At 34.9% G+C, this 17,038-nt stretch overlaps 1 protein-coding gene across 20 annotated transcripts in view; it reads right to left on the bottom strand.

Annotated features, from left to right (window-relative positions):
* The window catches only part of NRXN1 (neurexin 1), a 676,327-nt gene that overhangs the window by 579,532 nt on the left and 79,757 nt on the right, over window positions 1–17,038 (bottom strand). For 14 of the 20 annotated variants that reach the window (XM_077781934.2, XM_085577079.1, XM_085577093.1 and 11 more), the window contains 2 exons: window positions 13,887–13,916; window positions 13,079–13,090 (listed from right to left, as the gene is read on the bottom strand). The exons of 1 other annotated variant lie outside the window; for it this stretch is intronic. In XM_077781934.2, coding sequence (XP_077638060.1) covers window positions 13,079–13,090; window positions 13,887–13,916 — 42 coding nt within the window. The remainder of the gene's footprint in view (window positions 1–13,078; window positions 13,091–13,886; window positions 13,917–17,038) is intronic. 5 more of the 20 variants (XM_085577080.1, XM_085577086.1, XM_085577089.1 and 2 more) reach the window with 1 other exon arrangement.

The following is a 17,038-nucleotide window of genomic DNA, read 5'->3' as shown; positions in this document are numbered from 1 at the left end:
CTTCCAGATCTCTCAGGCAGTTTTCTCTACACTCTCAAGCCAGGCCAGGACCAAGGATTGCCAGGTCTGGGTTTCCTACTTCTAAATTGTCATCCACTCCCACAGCAAAAGCTCTTTACCTTCCCATCCTTCTTAACTTCTCCCTTTTCTAACCCTTGGAATATAAGAAAAAAAAAAAAAAGTGTATGAGTGGTTGGCTTTATTAAAGGTTTTTCAGGACTTACTGAGTATTGGAACAGTCAGTCCTAAGAGAAAACACCTGGCAGAAAATAGCTATGGTATCTTAAAAATTTGGGAGCAGTTACCTCACCTTTCTCCTAGCAACAGGGAGACACAGTCAGTAGGAGAAAAGAATAGAAAAATAAAATCTTTTATGCCTGTACTTCTGTGGCACTTCAGAACCTTCCCGCCTTCTTTGAGACTTCACAAACATAGGCAGTTTTCAAATCTGTCTAGAACCAGGATTAAATGTCAGGACACTGAAGTATCCCCTCCTAGTTTTCTACTTAATGCCTTAGTTTTTCAGGGAAAAGTTTTGAATACAATAACCCAGAACAAGCTGCTCTGATTGCCTTGTGCCAGAAGTCATTGTCCTCCCACGCTGCAAGCATCTCAGAGGTGCTACAGGTATTTAATTAGCAAAGTGCTTCACAAAAGAATGCTAAATATTCACACTATAAGGAAAAACACTGTCCTTCAGGAAAAAAGGAGAGACAAGAGAGGCATAAAGTTTTAGTGAAGTTCCTGTCAGCTTTACTCATCCTCTTTGTATTTTCTGAGCTCGCCACTTAGCATAAGAAAAAAAAAAACAAAACTCTTCCTTGTAGTCCATATTCACACTACTGCCTTGATCATAGGAAAACTGAACACCTTCAGTGCACGATAATTAAGCACACCTGTAATCCAATTAGTATTTCATTGGTCTCCACACATGCAGTGACTTTGTTCTTAGACCACAGAAACCCTGTTTATTACTCAGTTAAAAAAAAAAAAAAAACAAACAGCAAAAAGCAAACAACAACAAAACCCAAAAAACAACCCCAAAACCAAAAAAAAGCAGAGGAAAAAACATCCCAAATGCAACCTGCAGAGCTTTTTTAAAAATACACACCTAACAACAACATTCAAAGTTTCTCCTTTCTTTCTTGCTCTGCGTTACTGCTGATATATTTCTCTTCCCAAACCATCCCATATTTGGACTAATTTCTGCTTGGTTGCATTCCTAGTGCCTGTTTGCAGGTAAAGCCACTACAATAAGCTCAAAAACTGAAGTAATAAAAATTGTTCCATGTTGAGTTACTAAAAACAAATTAATCTAGATTTTGAATCAGATACATCCTGAAGTACTGGAAAGATTTTTTTCAGATAACATGCCTGACCACATCAAGAATCATGACCACACTTCACTGATACTCAAACATCTATTAAAACTCTCAGCAGATGCACCACAGGCAAAATAGGAATTGAGAACTATATTTTGAGGTACAAAAAGTTCATGCTTTAACTGCCAATTAGGTTTTCCTCAGTCCTTCAGCATAATGACAGACACTGTGCAACCATGAATACATCAGGGTTTTATCAGTTCTCCTGCTAAACAATGTCTTTTGCAAACAGCCAAAACACAAGATAAGAAAAAATATAAAATATACTGTAAATGTAAAGGAAAAAGAGATTGTGCGGTGCTTTTCTCTCATGCATTCATTTATGTGAATTTGAATATTATAATCCAACATAAATTATACAAAATGACCTAATTATAACTGCTGGAGGGTCTAGGGTTGTTTTTGGAATGGCCTTTCTATGTTTTGTTTTGCTTTTAGCTGTCAATTCCTCTGTATCAGCCTTCAAACATAGGATAGCATCCTCATAGTGACATTTTAATATGCCCTGTTCTCAAACACGCCCAAGAAATTAATTCTCTGAGAATACCAGATGCTGCCAGTTCTGAGGGATGACACTGAGACCAAGAAGGAAGCAGCTCAGAGAATTCCTGCAGCGCCCACACTCGTGCAGCAGCACAGGAGGAACCAGGGCCATGGATTTGCCACGTGTTTGAAGCCTGCTCCTGTGTAACAAGCACACCAGTATGGCTTGAACACAATCCAGACATGGAAAACTAGCAATCAGCTTTTCCTTAGCTGAATCCCACTTCTCAGTCTGAATCAGAATTCCTTATCCCATTTCTCTATGGCTTTCCCTCACAGAGTAATAGAAAACAAGGACAAACATGTTCCAAAAGAGAAGTCTCCTCCTCTTAGCTACACATAGAGATGCTTCCATAATATATATTAATAATTAATGCATAAAAGAATAAAGAAAAATCTGTAGGAGAGACATTTTTCCCTATCCAAGTGAATATGATTTTTCATTTTTCCCAATAACCCATATTCAGCTGCTTGTACATATAGTTGACCCATTGTATTAATAAATTATCAAACAATAAAATGTTAATAAACCAGAGCCTGTTAAGTCTGCAAGGTGTGTAAATGAACACTAGTAATGAAGCACAGAAGATATACCTCAAAAATTGGCTTTCCTCCTCCTCCTCCCTGATAGTCACCATGTACTAGCAGGGAACAGTTTGGAATTTTTATAAACTAGAAATATTCTAACTCTATTGAATTAAATAACTCCTTAATTTTTTTTTTTTCATATGTTCTGGGAGAAACAACATAGCCCCATTTGTCTTCCTGAATTTTAGCAAATAAAAGGATCTTTTCCTAGCTACAGTAAAATTGAACATTAAGGAAGTGTTTGAAGTCTTCATGAATAAAGATAATTCTGATGTAGAATAATAAGTCCTTCAGTAAAGTAGCCTATGATTCCATCCTCTTCTTTTGTGTGAGCATATTGCAACTAAAAAAGACTACTTAACTCTCAGTGAATATAAATTTGAATGGTAAGGTTCAAAGAGAAACTAAATATTAGAATGCTGACTTCAGTCTTTATATTAAAAGACACTGGGTCTTATAAGTTTGAATCTTTCTTCTCTCTAATTCAGAGCACTCTTATGGGAGTGTGTTACCCTCTAGTCTATAGCATTTCCTAGATTAGACCACAATTTCTATTTGTCATTTAATTTTCCAGCTTTGTATAAGCATTTTTCCCTGTATAAAAGGGCAGATATGAACAGCTCCAGCTTTGCTGCACAAATAATTCACAATAACGTTTTGACTGGGATTTATCTGGTGTAGCAGTCACTGTATGACAAGGAAAGCTCATTTCTTACAGTATAACTTGAAGACCTCCAAAACCTGTTGCAAATGTGTTATGAGAACCTGTATAAAATAAAAATACCAAAAAAGCATAAAGCTCTTGAATATGAGATTAACTGCAGTATTCAATTCAAAGTATTCAAAACAAATAACCATAGCAAAATATTGAAGTTTGAGAAGGATTAACCTCTCTTTGATTCACACTTCCATATATGTTTGAGGCTTTCCCATGAAGGTGTTTCAGTTTTCCTGCTTGAGGAAATGCTTTGAATGGTTTTTCCAGTTAGTCTGTAAGGGTTTGACTTGGAGAGCTCATTGATACAAAATTCCATCTGCACAAGAAACATGATAAAAGTACCCCTAATAAAGTAAAAATGGTGTGGCTCTTTTAATATCTGACAATTTTCTTACATGTTACCACAGCAATTTTTATGTTCTCTGTGATTCATAGACTTCAAGGCCAGAAAGGTTGTTTTTTATTATCTAGTCTCATTTCCTGCATAATAGAAATTACAGGCTGTCAGCTAGTACATGAGAGACCTCCTCTTTAAGCAGTTTAATGGCTAAGAACCTAGTAAATGTATTTTTAGACTTTCTGAAGCCTGCTCTTCTGACTTGGGTCTCAAGAGTATGCCAGCTAGGTAGAGGAGTATAGGCACATTCTTGCCTCCCAAGGTGGATAATTAGCATGACCTAGATATATGTATATTTATGAGAGTTATATGTACTTATTAAAAGCTATAGGGCTGATATACAAATCTTTTAAGTGTTTTGAAAATGAAAATATTAATTAAACTTTCATTTTGCTTTTATAACAGCTTGACAAATGCAGAACTCTCAAAGACCTGCTTCTTTAACAAGCCTATTCATTTCAGGGACAACCAAAATGAATAGTCTTGTTAGCAAGGTGTAACTCTTATTAGCTATTTTAGAACACTGGATAAATATAAAAATGCGTGTGTTTTTCTGGAAGAGCGAATAAATGATACATAATGACACATGAGTGATTTTATTATATATTTGTCATTATATAAAGTGTTATAAAACCTGAGATAGAGCCATTTCTGAGACGTAAAATGATGAAGTGCAGCATGTTTTATTTACCCGCTAATGTGACTACATCCTGAACGGAGCTCCAGAAATGTATGGTAAATGTGTATTTGTTAGTATAAATTGCTGAGGAATTTTTCCTTTAGAATTGTGAATGGCTTACTGTGTTTTACTGCATGTATTCAGTGCTTCCCAATATTTTCAAAGGGAATACAGGAATTTACCCTCTTCACAGTAGCCTGAACAGCCCCTTCTTTGCTCTGGGGAAGTATGTAGCAGCAGACTAACAGAGGGACTCAGGTATGCTCAGAATATAGATTTGCCATAGATATTTTCCTCTCTCATATAGGATGAATAAAAGTGCTATACAGATAAATATGTTGCCTGAGAATTGTACAGAATTACTAATTTCCAAGCCTAGCTTTGTTGGTCCAATCTTTCCCTTAGATATTTTTATATTATTCTTTTCTGAAATATAAATTTTCTTCCAGCATTAAAACACAGCCACAGTCATGGAGAGTATTCTTATTTGAATAATTCACTGCAGAGAAGTATAGAGAAGAAAAAATCTGCTAAGGACATTAAAAAATATTAGTGCATGACTTACACAGTCACAGCTGCATACTTTGTGTTTGACGGTGCATAAGGATACAAGAACTTAAGAACTTAAAGGACTAACTACAAAATTAATGATTTTCAGAAGCATTTGGGTGAAATGAAAGCACCAGTTCACTACTTGTACCCTGGTAGGGGGTAGAGGTGCTCAGGCAAATGAAGATTAAATTAAAATAGAACTCCGAAATCTCCCATCACTTTTGTGATGATGTAAATATACAGTAGTATATCCAGTATTGCTGGAGTTCAATATAACTACAGCTAAATGGTTCTTCTAAAATTGAAACTTGCATAACAACTAGTCATTAGTTACAGTTAATACAAATAATATCAAATATCCATTTAAATAAACATCCCTTGATAGTGCAGATAGCATTGTCAAACTGGCATTTTTTTACTAAAACTTTTTTACAACTAGTTTTTACTTTAAAACAAACTTATGCTTTGTTTTGCACAGCTTCAATAGTAAAATCACAGCTTGCAAACATAGTTTTCAATGGCAATTTGCACGTAAATGACATTGGTGAGGTATTTTAAAATATTTCTTACGGACTTGTAGAAATGCTAAATGCACCTAAGTGGTTAAGCAGAGCCATTAACTGAGAAAATCAAAAGACTAGCTTGTATTACCAGCAAAAGTCCTGCAATGCTCTTTTCCTGAGATCAAAGTCCCTCATCTGGCACCTTTTGATAGAACTCAGGTTCAGTGAAGTAGGAAATGAAGTAAATTCTTCCAGACTTCTAGGGAGAGATGCTACTGCTGGTTGGGAGTGGGGTCACGTAAATACCAGTGCAGCTGCCATCAGGAACCTCTCAGGTTTTTGTCAGCTAAAAAAGCTTCAGAAGCAGAGCATTAATGGTCACAGAAAGATATTTAGGTTCCTCTCCTTTGGGTGGGTACTCCCAAGAATAGAACAACCATGGCTCATGATATGGAATTCAAGACAGACCTGTTAGCTAAGGGTAACTCAAATGAAAATTTTCCAGACTTATACTCACTTAATTTGGAATTTTGCTTTCCAGGCAGACTCCCCTCTGTCTGAAGAATATGCAAGGCAGATTAAAGAAATTAGACCCAGCTGCTCTTGTTTCCTCCCACCCCCAATAGAGAGAAACTACTGAAGTCAAGGCTGTGATGCCAGCAGTCACAGGTGTTCTGTGGTAGCCTCTTGTTTTCCAAGGTTGCTTCCAATACAGCTTTTTTACTTGCCAGTGAATCAGTCCAGATGTTTCCTTTCTTTAAAGAATAAATGTCTATTTTGAGGGGGGAAAAACTTCTAAGTCATAGCAGCAAATTACAAAAACTGTCTTTAAATGAAATGCAGTGCTGATCAGAAAATTGTTCTAAGTGGGTGCCAACAGAAAAAAAAAACTTTGCCCTGAATATAGATTTAATAAGGAAGAAAGGACTCCTTTCACTAGAATAAATTCATTCAATAAAAAGATTCAGTCACTTTTGTTTCCTCCCAAGTCTGAAAAAACCTCTATCTGGATAACAGTTGTTATCTATGAAAACAATTAAAAGGATGACGAGGGCAGAATTTCATAGCAAAGTCCATGTTCCATGCTCCACAATTTCCTACAGGAATCTTCCTTTATGCTCCTGAATTTCCCAGTTCTTTGCATGATTTCACTGTTCTGCTTAATTGCTCTAGGTGGACCCTGAAGTAAATATAAAAAGCTACCTTTGAGCAATTAAAAACATCAGGGTTATAGAAGTCTTTGAAAATCAGGAAAGAGGTATATTAGTAGTACCAGTATAAATTATGGGGTTTTAATTAAAAGAGTTTAAAGATGACTTGATAACTCAAATTACTGTTGTTTCTAAGTACCTTGGCCTGTTATTACCACCAGAGAAAATTCCTGTAAAGAGTGGATTAAAAAATTTGTATGAAGCATTTTTCTTTCTATAAGAATGATCTATTCTGACCTGGATATTTAAATTTGCAGGGAGTTCTTCTTGGTAGAAAAGTATCATTATCATGCGCATTTAAAGAGCATAGTCCCCATTTTCAGTTATACCAGTACAATTTTAGAGTGGTCTTAAGAGTTCTTCACTTTCATTAGATTTAGTTTCTTTAGAAACTGTAATAAAGTTTAGTCCAGGATTTTGTAATCCTGCATGTAGATAAATGTTAGAGATGTTTGAAAATACTCTTTCTTGGGGCTCTAACTTCTTTCCACTTAGCTGGTAAAACTCCACTGAGCATGATTGATTGGATTAATGTTAAAATCAGCTGAGACTTCTGTTCTGAGATGTACAGTAATTTCCAACTACTTTTGATCTTCACTGAAATAATAGAAATTAGATTCTGTTTGGCTCATTTCTTTAGTTGCTCTTGTACATTTCAAGGACTGGATTTTATCCTAGGAAAATACAGTGCAATCTTAGGGTGAAACTGAATTATTTATTGTCACTGTTGATGCAATTGGCTCACAAGAAGGTTCAAGGATATTCCAATATCCAAGGAATATACCATTTTCAAATACCTGTTTCATTGGAAATGTCTGTGAAATATGTATAAAACTCTCATGGAATTTCACTGTGCAAAAAAGGTACAGACCACTCCAGCTTTAAATTCTCATTTTCTGTGTACATTTACACATACATTAAAAGAAAAGCTTGCTTTAAGGAAGAAATGCTACATTTTCCTATTTCTTTATTGCTTACCTGCTGATTCTTTTTTTTTTTTTTACCTCTTCAGAGTGACAGTTTAACTGTTTTCCATCCCAAATAAATCCCCTCATACTTTTTGGCCTGAAATACACATCTTTCATCTTGAAAGAACTTTAATATTATTTTGAAAGGTTCCTTGTCAGCATGCCTATCTTCTGGATAAAACTATGCTCAAAGTGGAGCCTTGTGCTGAGGAAGCCAAAACCTTGCATATATAATGTCTCCTACCACAGCAGAAATCTATATATTTGCAAATATAACATATTTTTACATTAAATCCTCCAGAGTTACACATTTATTGTCTTTCTCCTGAATCCATAGGAAGTCTGTGAAAAACACATACATGTTACATGATAATTTTGAGTGACATGAAAATTTTTCAGAACATGGTAAATTCTTTATTTTCTGATGGTAAGGCACTAGAACTCTTGGTGTGGATTGGACATTACCATGTGGTGATTTTATTTTAAAAATAAGTGTATTCCCCTTTCATCAGAAAGTTTTCTTGATATTTGTGACAGATCCTTGCAATTTCTTTTCATACTGCTGATGAGGAATCAGACATCTCAGACAGAATTTTGTGTGTGTGTGTCTCAAGGAAGAATTTGCATTTCTGTTCCTGATGTTGGTTGGTTTCTTCTGAGGCATGTGCTTCAGATAGAAAACTTCTTCAGCAGCCATGTTCTGCTGCATTTTTTTGTCTACTTGGGAACCATTTATTGATAATATTCAAACATAAATTTGAATCTGCAGCTTCAAATGTCAATATTCCAGGCTTGCAGGGCATCACCTACTGAAGTGCCAGAAAATTACTTGCTTCAATGCATCAAAATAAACATTTTTTAGTTCATTATGATATTCAACCAAAATTTGAACATATTGACCATACAATATAAGGATAATACAAACATTTATTGGAACATAAATTTTTAGGCATGGAGGTATGAGTTACACACAAAAATTTAGCTGTAACTAGTTTTGGTGAACAGCAGCCTCTATTTAACTATACTGATGAGATTCTTTAGGAAAAAAGAAGTAATTATAGAAGAGATATGATGTGTTTCTACTGCTCTTTGGAGTACTTTGAGGAACTTTATATGCAAAGTTCATTAATTTAGTTAAAAAATTATAACACTCATTAAAAATAATGGTAGTTTTATAGAGAACATTTCTTAAATTCTTATGCTCATAATTTTTTAAACTTTCCAAGACTTTCATAATGTTTGGGACTTCCTAAACGGAGGTTAAATTTTTAAACCTTGTTGATTTGTTCCTTTTTATCAGTAGAAGCAACTGCATGATTGAGTGGGGAAGCTCAAGTTATTCATTCTTCTGTAACATCACCTGGAAACAATTTCAGTTACCCAACCCTGGCAACCCCACTGTGTGTCAAACCCCTAAATGACCTCACTTCGGTTCTGGCAGGGAGTCTTTCCAACCAGCTGCTATCACTTAGGATACATAACTATGTGAACAAGTCCAGGGAGTCAGGAACCCCCTCCATCCATATTTTGTGCTTGCCAGGCAAAAGGCAGCTGCAGTTGAGAAGGCATGAAACCGAGACCATGTCAACAGGGCACTGAGCCAAAAATAAGGAGCTGAGTTTGAGTCCAGGGCTGTGACAAAGGATTTATAGGGTTTCTGGACTGCTGGGGGCTTGGATCAGGGATGGCTGGGCTATGGGTGTCTCTCAGGTTTACTCTGAAGCAGGACACACAACAGCAGATGAGGAGGGGACAGACATTTCAATGAGAATGCAAGAAGCCAAGACCATCTTAGTTCTTCAAAACCAGAGCAAAATGAAAGTCATTTAGTAAGATGAACTTGTGGTTGCAGGAAGGTTAATGACCAAATTCCAGACAGTTTGATGTTAGGGTAGATTACTAGCACAAGGTGAGGTTTGTGTTGCATGACACTACATAATTACTTAGCTATACCATAGCACTTTTATACTCATGATTGTTTAAGGATTTATTTCAATTGCTTTTATTTTTCAATGTTCTATTTTTCCAGCTGTCAAATGAATTGCATGATTGATAATTAAAAAATTAGTGGTGTCACTTTGGTGTTACAGGTATTGTATGATAACGTGCAATAAAAACTTGCCTTCCTTTGTCAAGGATGTTGACACATACATAAATTGCCATTCTAATATCTTTCTTCAGCATTTATACACAGTAAAGCAAATACCAGCACATCAAAAGCCTGCAATCTAATACAATAAATTCCAGTTGTACTATCAATCTTTTGGTAGAAACACTTATTGCTCAGCTAGCTAGCATTTAATAGTTTTTTATGAACCTGAGTGACTCATGTATAATTTAAAGCTGCACATAATTTCTAAAATAAGAGAACAGGAGTATGAACATAGTATTTAGGTACAGAATGAGTAATATATATAGTCAAAAGTATGATATTTACATATAAATAAACTATAGGTAAAAATATGTATAGGCTTAAGAGAACTGCAGTATAAATATGAAGTATTACATGTCATTCTTATAGTTTGTGAATTATTAAGTCCTTTCATTGCTCACCAAATAAATATGAAAAGGGGAGGATAAGATTTTTTTTTTTTTAATAAAGGAATCAAGTGTTTTGCATTAGCTGCCATCTAAGTTTATTACAATTCATTACAAAATAATCCTGCATGACTTTGACAAGGTAAGGCCTACAGGTGGAAATGGTTTTATTAGACCACCTCCAGTAGTTGCAGAGAATAGACAAAAGTGTTTTGGACACAAATTTGTTTGGGGCAAACAAATATGCCTGTTATGAACAGCAGACTTTAAGGTTTGCTTTGAATTCAAGCAATTGCTCTGAGTAGGATCTTTATGTGATCTAGTAAAAACATCAACACCATTTACCAACCTTACCTTGCCTATGTCTTTGCACTGTCAGAGCTGTGACAAACCTGCTGCTGAAGTTCTAAACAGGTAGGTTATTTCCAGGGGATGAAAAATTAATTCCTAAATATTTCTGAATATATGGAGCTTCTCAGAAAATAAAAACATGCCAATATCAATAAAATACTGCAGATCTTGTTAGAATTAGGCATAGCATCTACAAGGAGTAATTTGTGAGGAGATTATCCAGGGTATCCCAACTTAGATTTACAACTAAGTGACAAACATCAGGGTCATTCTGAGATGGTACTGAACTTAGTATTACCCAGCTGGAGAGGCTGCCTCAGCTCTCCTTCCTCCCTTGACACCAGGTCCTTACCTTGTTAACACTCTGCCTTAATTCTGAAGATACACTGATTTGGTTTTTTTTTCTCCTTTTCCATTATCCCAAACAATATCTAAGCAATTAAAGGAGATGGTGATTCTTCAGCTATTTAGATGGTAATACTTCAGGGCAAATTACATTGTAAAGCTTCTTTAAAGTGTTTTATTGCTTATATTGCCAAAATAAGATTAACTCCTTATATAATCACTCAGAATTTTACAATTACTGCCCTCACATACCTCTCAAGGAATGGAATTTATAACAAAGGAGTTTCCTCTTTTTTCCCTTCATTCCTTTCCATTACCCTCCTAATTTTTTATATTTTTTATGTCATGTGTTACAAATGTGTGTTATCACAACTTTTTCAAGGACACAGGTTTCAATAGCTGATATGAGTAAAGTTTCAGGGTGGTCAACAAAATGAAGTTGTTTTTTCCTGGTTCAGGATATGACTCAATATTGAGGGATATTTTCTGTCTCAAGCAGCTGGAGTTGGTACACATATAAACCCTCTCCATCAATTTGAACAAATATATACCATTATATATGCAGAAGTATTGTGATTCTCAAAACATAGTAATGATTATTTCTATATTAACTGGATAAATCTAACAAAAATCAAAATATGAAAGGTAAAATGTAATCAAATTATTAGATGATTGATGATTGGTGTTTAAATTATGTTACATGGCAGATTACTGAACATTAAACATAGCTAATATATACAGGTAATTTAAAAAAAATATATAGTTGTTAAAAGTTTAAAAATAAAAATATAAAAGTCTAAATGTTACACAATGCTAGAAAAATTTCTGTTTTGCTAAAAATCTGCTCTCCATATCAGCTACTATTAATAATAAATATTCATAATATTTATATTTTACTCCTTTCATATAAAAAACCACTTTGATATCATACATACTACATAATTTATTCTGTGTACAGATCAATCTAGAAAAATAATTGTGCATTATTATACAAAAATTATCTATCATGTCAAGGTTCAGTTAATAAAAAATGTAATTTTTAGTTAACTGCAGCCAGGTTATCTACTGATTAGGAATAAGATAGTAATAATAAGTAATAAAGAAATCGTGTATACTAGATACTGTTAAGAAACAAAAGGATCAGTCATATAGCAAACAAAACAAAATGTTAAAACCAAGTAATGAGCAGATTGTTTTTCATACTTGCTTAAAAATTTTCCTAAGTAAGAAGACTTAGAGCTCCAGAACACACACAAATGGTATCCCACCTGTACAGGTACAGTCTTTCCAGGGTGTCTGATATGAAGGGGAAAGGGACACTACAGAATTGTGCTTACAGTATTTGCATTACATGAACTTCCTAGGTTTGGAAACACTAAATCAGCCAAGATACCAACAAACGTGAAAGTTTGTTTCTAATTCAACTAGTTAGGGAAGTATGACCATACAGACTGAACTTCTGATTTATACAAATAGGCACCCCCTGACAAATGCTTAAGATGAATAGAACTGTATTATTCATCATATGTAACAGAGATTAAATGGCTTTTAATGACCACCTTCTCATTATAAAAATATATTTACACAATGCCTGTGAAAAGATGCCCTTGTAGCAAAACCTGCTGTTTATTTATAATGTTTATTTATACAGGAAAAAATTCTTGCCCCTGCTGCACTCTTTCCTCTGGGAGAAGAGAAGTAAACACACTGGCATTCTTTACATAAAGAAACAAAAAAAAAAAAAAAACAAACTGAAAGAAATCCCACACTTCTCTTTGGCTTTTTTTCTTCCTCATTCCTTTGTCCAATTCTTATATCAGATACACTCCAAGTGATTAATATAAAAGGAAACTCTCAGGGCAAAGACTTGCTAAAGTTAGTGGTATTCCCATGTAAAACGTACATCAAACTGTGGACTGACCCTGCACAGTTTATCTCCAGAGAGTCTCTACTGAACGACATCACACTTTTTTTTCTGTGTCTGGTGGTTTATACTGCAGCTCTTTGAGAACAGAAAAAGGCATTCCTTAAAATGTGGCTGTTATTTCATCATGAACACTTCCTAGAACTTTATCCTCTTTTATCACTGCCAAAGCTTCACATCCCTCACAAAACCAGGAATGAAACTTAGAAAATGGTCAGCCTGTACTTTAGTATAATTATCCTTACCTTGATATCCATGTAATATTTACTGTAAGAATATACCTACCTCATCAGTGCAAAAATTTTACATTTACTTGCATTATTTATACATACATTAAAGTATACTGATGGCATTAAAAATAAAGAAAATCATGTAATACCTTTACTTTTACCTATGGATTTGGTGAAATGGTTCCATGAAGAAAGCATTTCCAGACAAAAAGAGAATAAAGAAGAGGAGAGAAACAACAGTAAGAGTCATGAGTACATGTAAATGCAATAGTATCTGAATATGAAGAGACAAAGAATAAGGTAAGTGTCTGAAGACAAATGGAGGTGCAATCAGTGTCATATTAGGGGTTTAGTTTATTTCTTCCCAATCATGTACATGCAGAGAAACACAGAAATAATCCATGCTTAGTTAAGAAAGACTGTCACAAAGATAACATGGACAATGGTTAGGAGGAAAAAAATCACTGGTTTTGTTAGGTAGCAAAATTGTACTCTCAGCATTCCAGAAGCCAGGAGCAGGTGCTTTCTGCATATTTCCAATCAGCCATGCATTAATGCAAATGGATTCTTCAATGTACAACGTTACAAGAGGAGAATCTTCTTTCAGGAGCTATCTGAAGAGTGGTCTTGCACTGTTTATCTTTTACAGGATCACCCATAATTGTCTTTTTTGATAAATACACAAAATTTTCTTAATCACTTTCTTATTTCCCTCACCTCTTTTTAGTTATTGTGTTGCAAGAGGCGGAGTTGAGGCAGGAAGGACAAAAGCTTACAGAGCAAACAAAAAAAAAAAAAAAAAAAGAAACAAGAAAAGATGTGGCTAAAACCATGTGTTTCTTTGCAGCCAAAGACAGCTTTCAAGCATTTGCCCATCAGTTGCAGTGATGGATTCAAAGCAGCTACAGAACAAGAAGAAACAATGAAAGCAGAGTGGAAAAGGAACAGAGCCCATACCTTGGTCGCCCATCATCAGGTGCGCCAGACCTTGAAGGGAAACAAGAGCACAGTCAGCAATGAACAAGGGAGCACGGGAAGGTGGTGTTGTCACACTGACAAAAATGTTTTGTGACAGGCATCTGTTTCCTATAAGATGTCTGTATCACAGAGGGAAATCAAAGAGCATTTTTCAACCACTGGTTGGAATGCTTTGGGCTACAAGTAACAGAACTGCAATTCAAACACTGGGTGCTGTTTTCTTGTGTAGTTTTGTTTTTTTTCTGTGCAGTATTTGCATTGACAGAAAATAATAAAATGCTTTCAAATCCAACCAATTTCTTTAATAATCTGTCTGTCTTTATCATATTTTGATTATATTGCTTTGAACGCTTTGCTGAGAGGACTTCCTGTCCTCTACATATTAAATGAAGTTTAAACCCTGGAGAAGTTAAACCTGAAAAATGGGCTGGGTCTGATCTTTTTCCCCTCATAAAAATGAGCATTTGAGGTAATTAAATAAAATTTATTCATCACATTGAAATGATAATGCAAAGAACGTCTCCTTATTTGTGTGAAATGTGACAGTAGAATGAATTTGCTCCAGAGAAGGCAAATTAATACATATGCAATACAAAATACATAGTAATAAAGAAAATTTAAGTGACAGCTTCTGCAACTACTTCTTCAATCTGTAAGAAATAGATTTTGCTTTATACTTATATTGTGAGATGAAATCCCATCACACCAGAATAGGTCTAGTGACATTTCAAAGATGTCCATAATGATAATCACTCATCCAGAGCCAAATTTTGTTACTCTTCAAGGAAAAAATATTCATCTTTTTTAATTCATGTTAATAAAATGATTCTTAAATCTCACTGAATATAATGCGATGTTGGGAGAATATTTTTCTTAGATATATGAAGGTTTTTCATTTTTTATATCTTATTTAAAAAACAGACTTATTCTGGTTGAATTTAGCTGTTTTAGGAGTTCTTGGTTGTTAATGTGTTAAATATGCTCCTCTTCTCAAGAAGCCATACATTATTTTCTTAATTGCAATTATTTGAAATAAATTCACACAAAGAAGGTGAGCAATAATATAGCCTTCTTTTTATTGGAAAGCAGACTTCCTAGAAAAAGTTTCTGTGATTTCTAATTCACAAAGAAAATTGGGTGCACAAATGACTCATGCTACTTGGGGGTAGTTCAAAGAAGACACTCCCGACTGCAATCAGTCTAAATGATTCTTCTCTTATCAGTTCCAAATCTCAAGTGATGTTCTAAATAGACTAAGAATGGTTTTGTAGAATTATTGCTTTTTAATGTCACTCATTTTAGATGTGTAGTTAAACTGAAGGGCCCGATGTGCCTGATCTCTTGTGCAATAAATTCTGTTTCCAAATACAGAGCTCTGCAGCTGGTGGGATTACCTGGGGCTCACAGCAATGTAAACGAAAGCTGACTGTGATCCTGAAGGGATGCCTGCATCAGCATTGCTTGGGAAACATCACACAGCTGAACTGGCAGTTTGCAGCTTGTGAAAGAGAACAGAAATATTTTCATGGGTGTTCTTTCTCTCTTAAGTGTTGCTGTACGAGAGGCTTGCTGAATACACAGAGTATAAACACCAGGTTATATTTTTAATTCATTCTTTTAGTGCTGGTTGTCCTTCCTTGGATCCCCTGCCATGTGGCCTTTGGAAGTATCAGTGTCTTCTTGTGATTGATTAATTTGTCTTTTGGGTTTTAGCTTTTGGTGTTGGCAACTACAGCAAGAAATCTCAGACTTTTACCCTGACTCTAACTCTATTTGATAAAAGCAAATTGAAACAGTTGAACCTTGCAACATCTTTTTCTTTAATGAAACAGTGGCTTTTCAGACACTACTTTATGTGAGATCCTTCAAAAAAATAACTCTCCTGTCTACCAGGGGAATGCAAAAAAGGTGATCTCTTACTAGCTCACATTTACATATGAACTTCATAGCTTCATAACCTAAACAAAAGTCTAGCTTCAGATTATCACTGCTTGATAGATACTATTTTTGTTAAAATGATATGTGAAATTGGTCAATTGCAAATAGATGACTCTTACACAATTTGAAGAAAAAATGTAAATAGCAGAAGTACCTCTTGAAGACATCATAAAAACTGCTTGAATTTTAAAAGTCACTTACAGTGTTGTTCAATGAAAAAAATGCAGTCAAGTGAATGTAAAAGACATACACTGCTCAAACCAAACATTTACCAATTAAAAAATTGGTACTACTCTTCAAGACACTGTATTTTGTTTCACTCTTTGTGTTACTTTATTTACAAGCAGCAAGACCACTTATACTCCCTTTGCTAAAGGCACATAATGATACTTACCTTAATTGATATTTTTGCAATCTATGGATGAAGGCTATTGAAGAGTGCAGCATTACTAGTACTGTACCTGTTCATTCCACAGAGGGGTCTAAAAGGATACAGCTAAATCTGCCATGATAGCAATCACTGCTGCATTTGCAAAATGAAAGTCTGCTTTTAATAGACCTGGGAAGTTTTATGCTTAAGTAGTCACATATAGGGCTCCAATACATTGAAAATACTCATTTGTGCACCATTACTTCAATTTATTTGTGAATTAGGAATTCAAGATTTAGAAGGAATCCCTCATATGTAATCCACTCCAACTCTCTCCTGAACTGGGCTCTCAGAGGAGAGAGTTAGGGAGAACAGTGTGGGATAGTGGAAGGGGATAGGATACCATAGTTTGGTGTGTGAGCTCCATGCAGAGCACAGGCCAAAACAAAATTTAAATGTGATAAACCTGCAGTGAAGGTATTAAAGTGTAGTACAGCCTCAGCAAAATGAAAAAACAGTAGCCTTTTTTTACCAGCAGAAAATACAAAATTGAATATTACATATTTCTGTTTCCTTATGTCACCCAATTTACAGAGATGCTCAGATATCACAGAGATCAAAGATGAAAAATTTTAGCTCCAATTTCAAGTTGTGCTTTAGACACACAATTCTATGCTTCCATTTTTACATATTCATGCTTTGTAACTTTAATGTATGCATAAGTATCCAGAGCTGTATTGGAATAAATTTAAGGTTGCAGTTTTAAGAATTAAAGGTTCAGGTAAAGTCTGGATTAACAGTTATCCAGGTTTTATCTTGTACT

Source organism: Lonchura striata, chromosome 3, assembly GCF_050655825.1.
Source record: "Lonchura striata isolate lonStrDom1 chromosome 3, ASM5065582v1, whole genome shotgun sequence".
Lineage (NCBI taxonomy): Eukaryota > Metazoa > Chordata > Aves > Passeriformes > Estrildidae > Lonchura > Lonchura striata.
The sequence above is the reverse complement of the archived record's forward strand: the minus strand, read 5'-3'. Positions and strand labels throughout refer to the sequence as shown.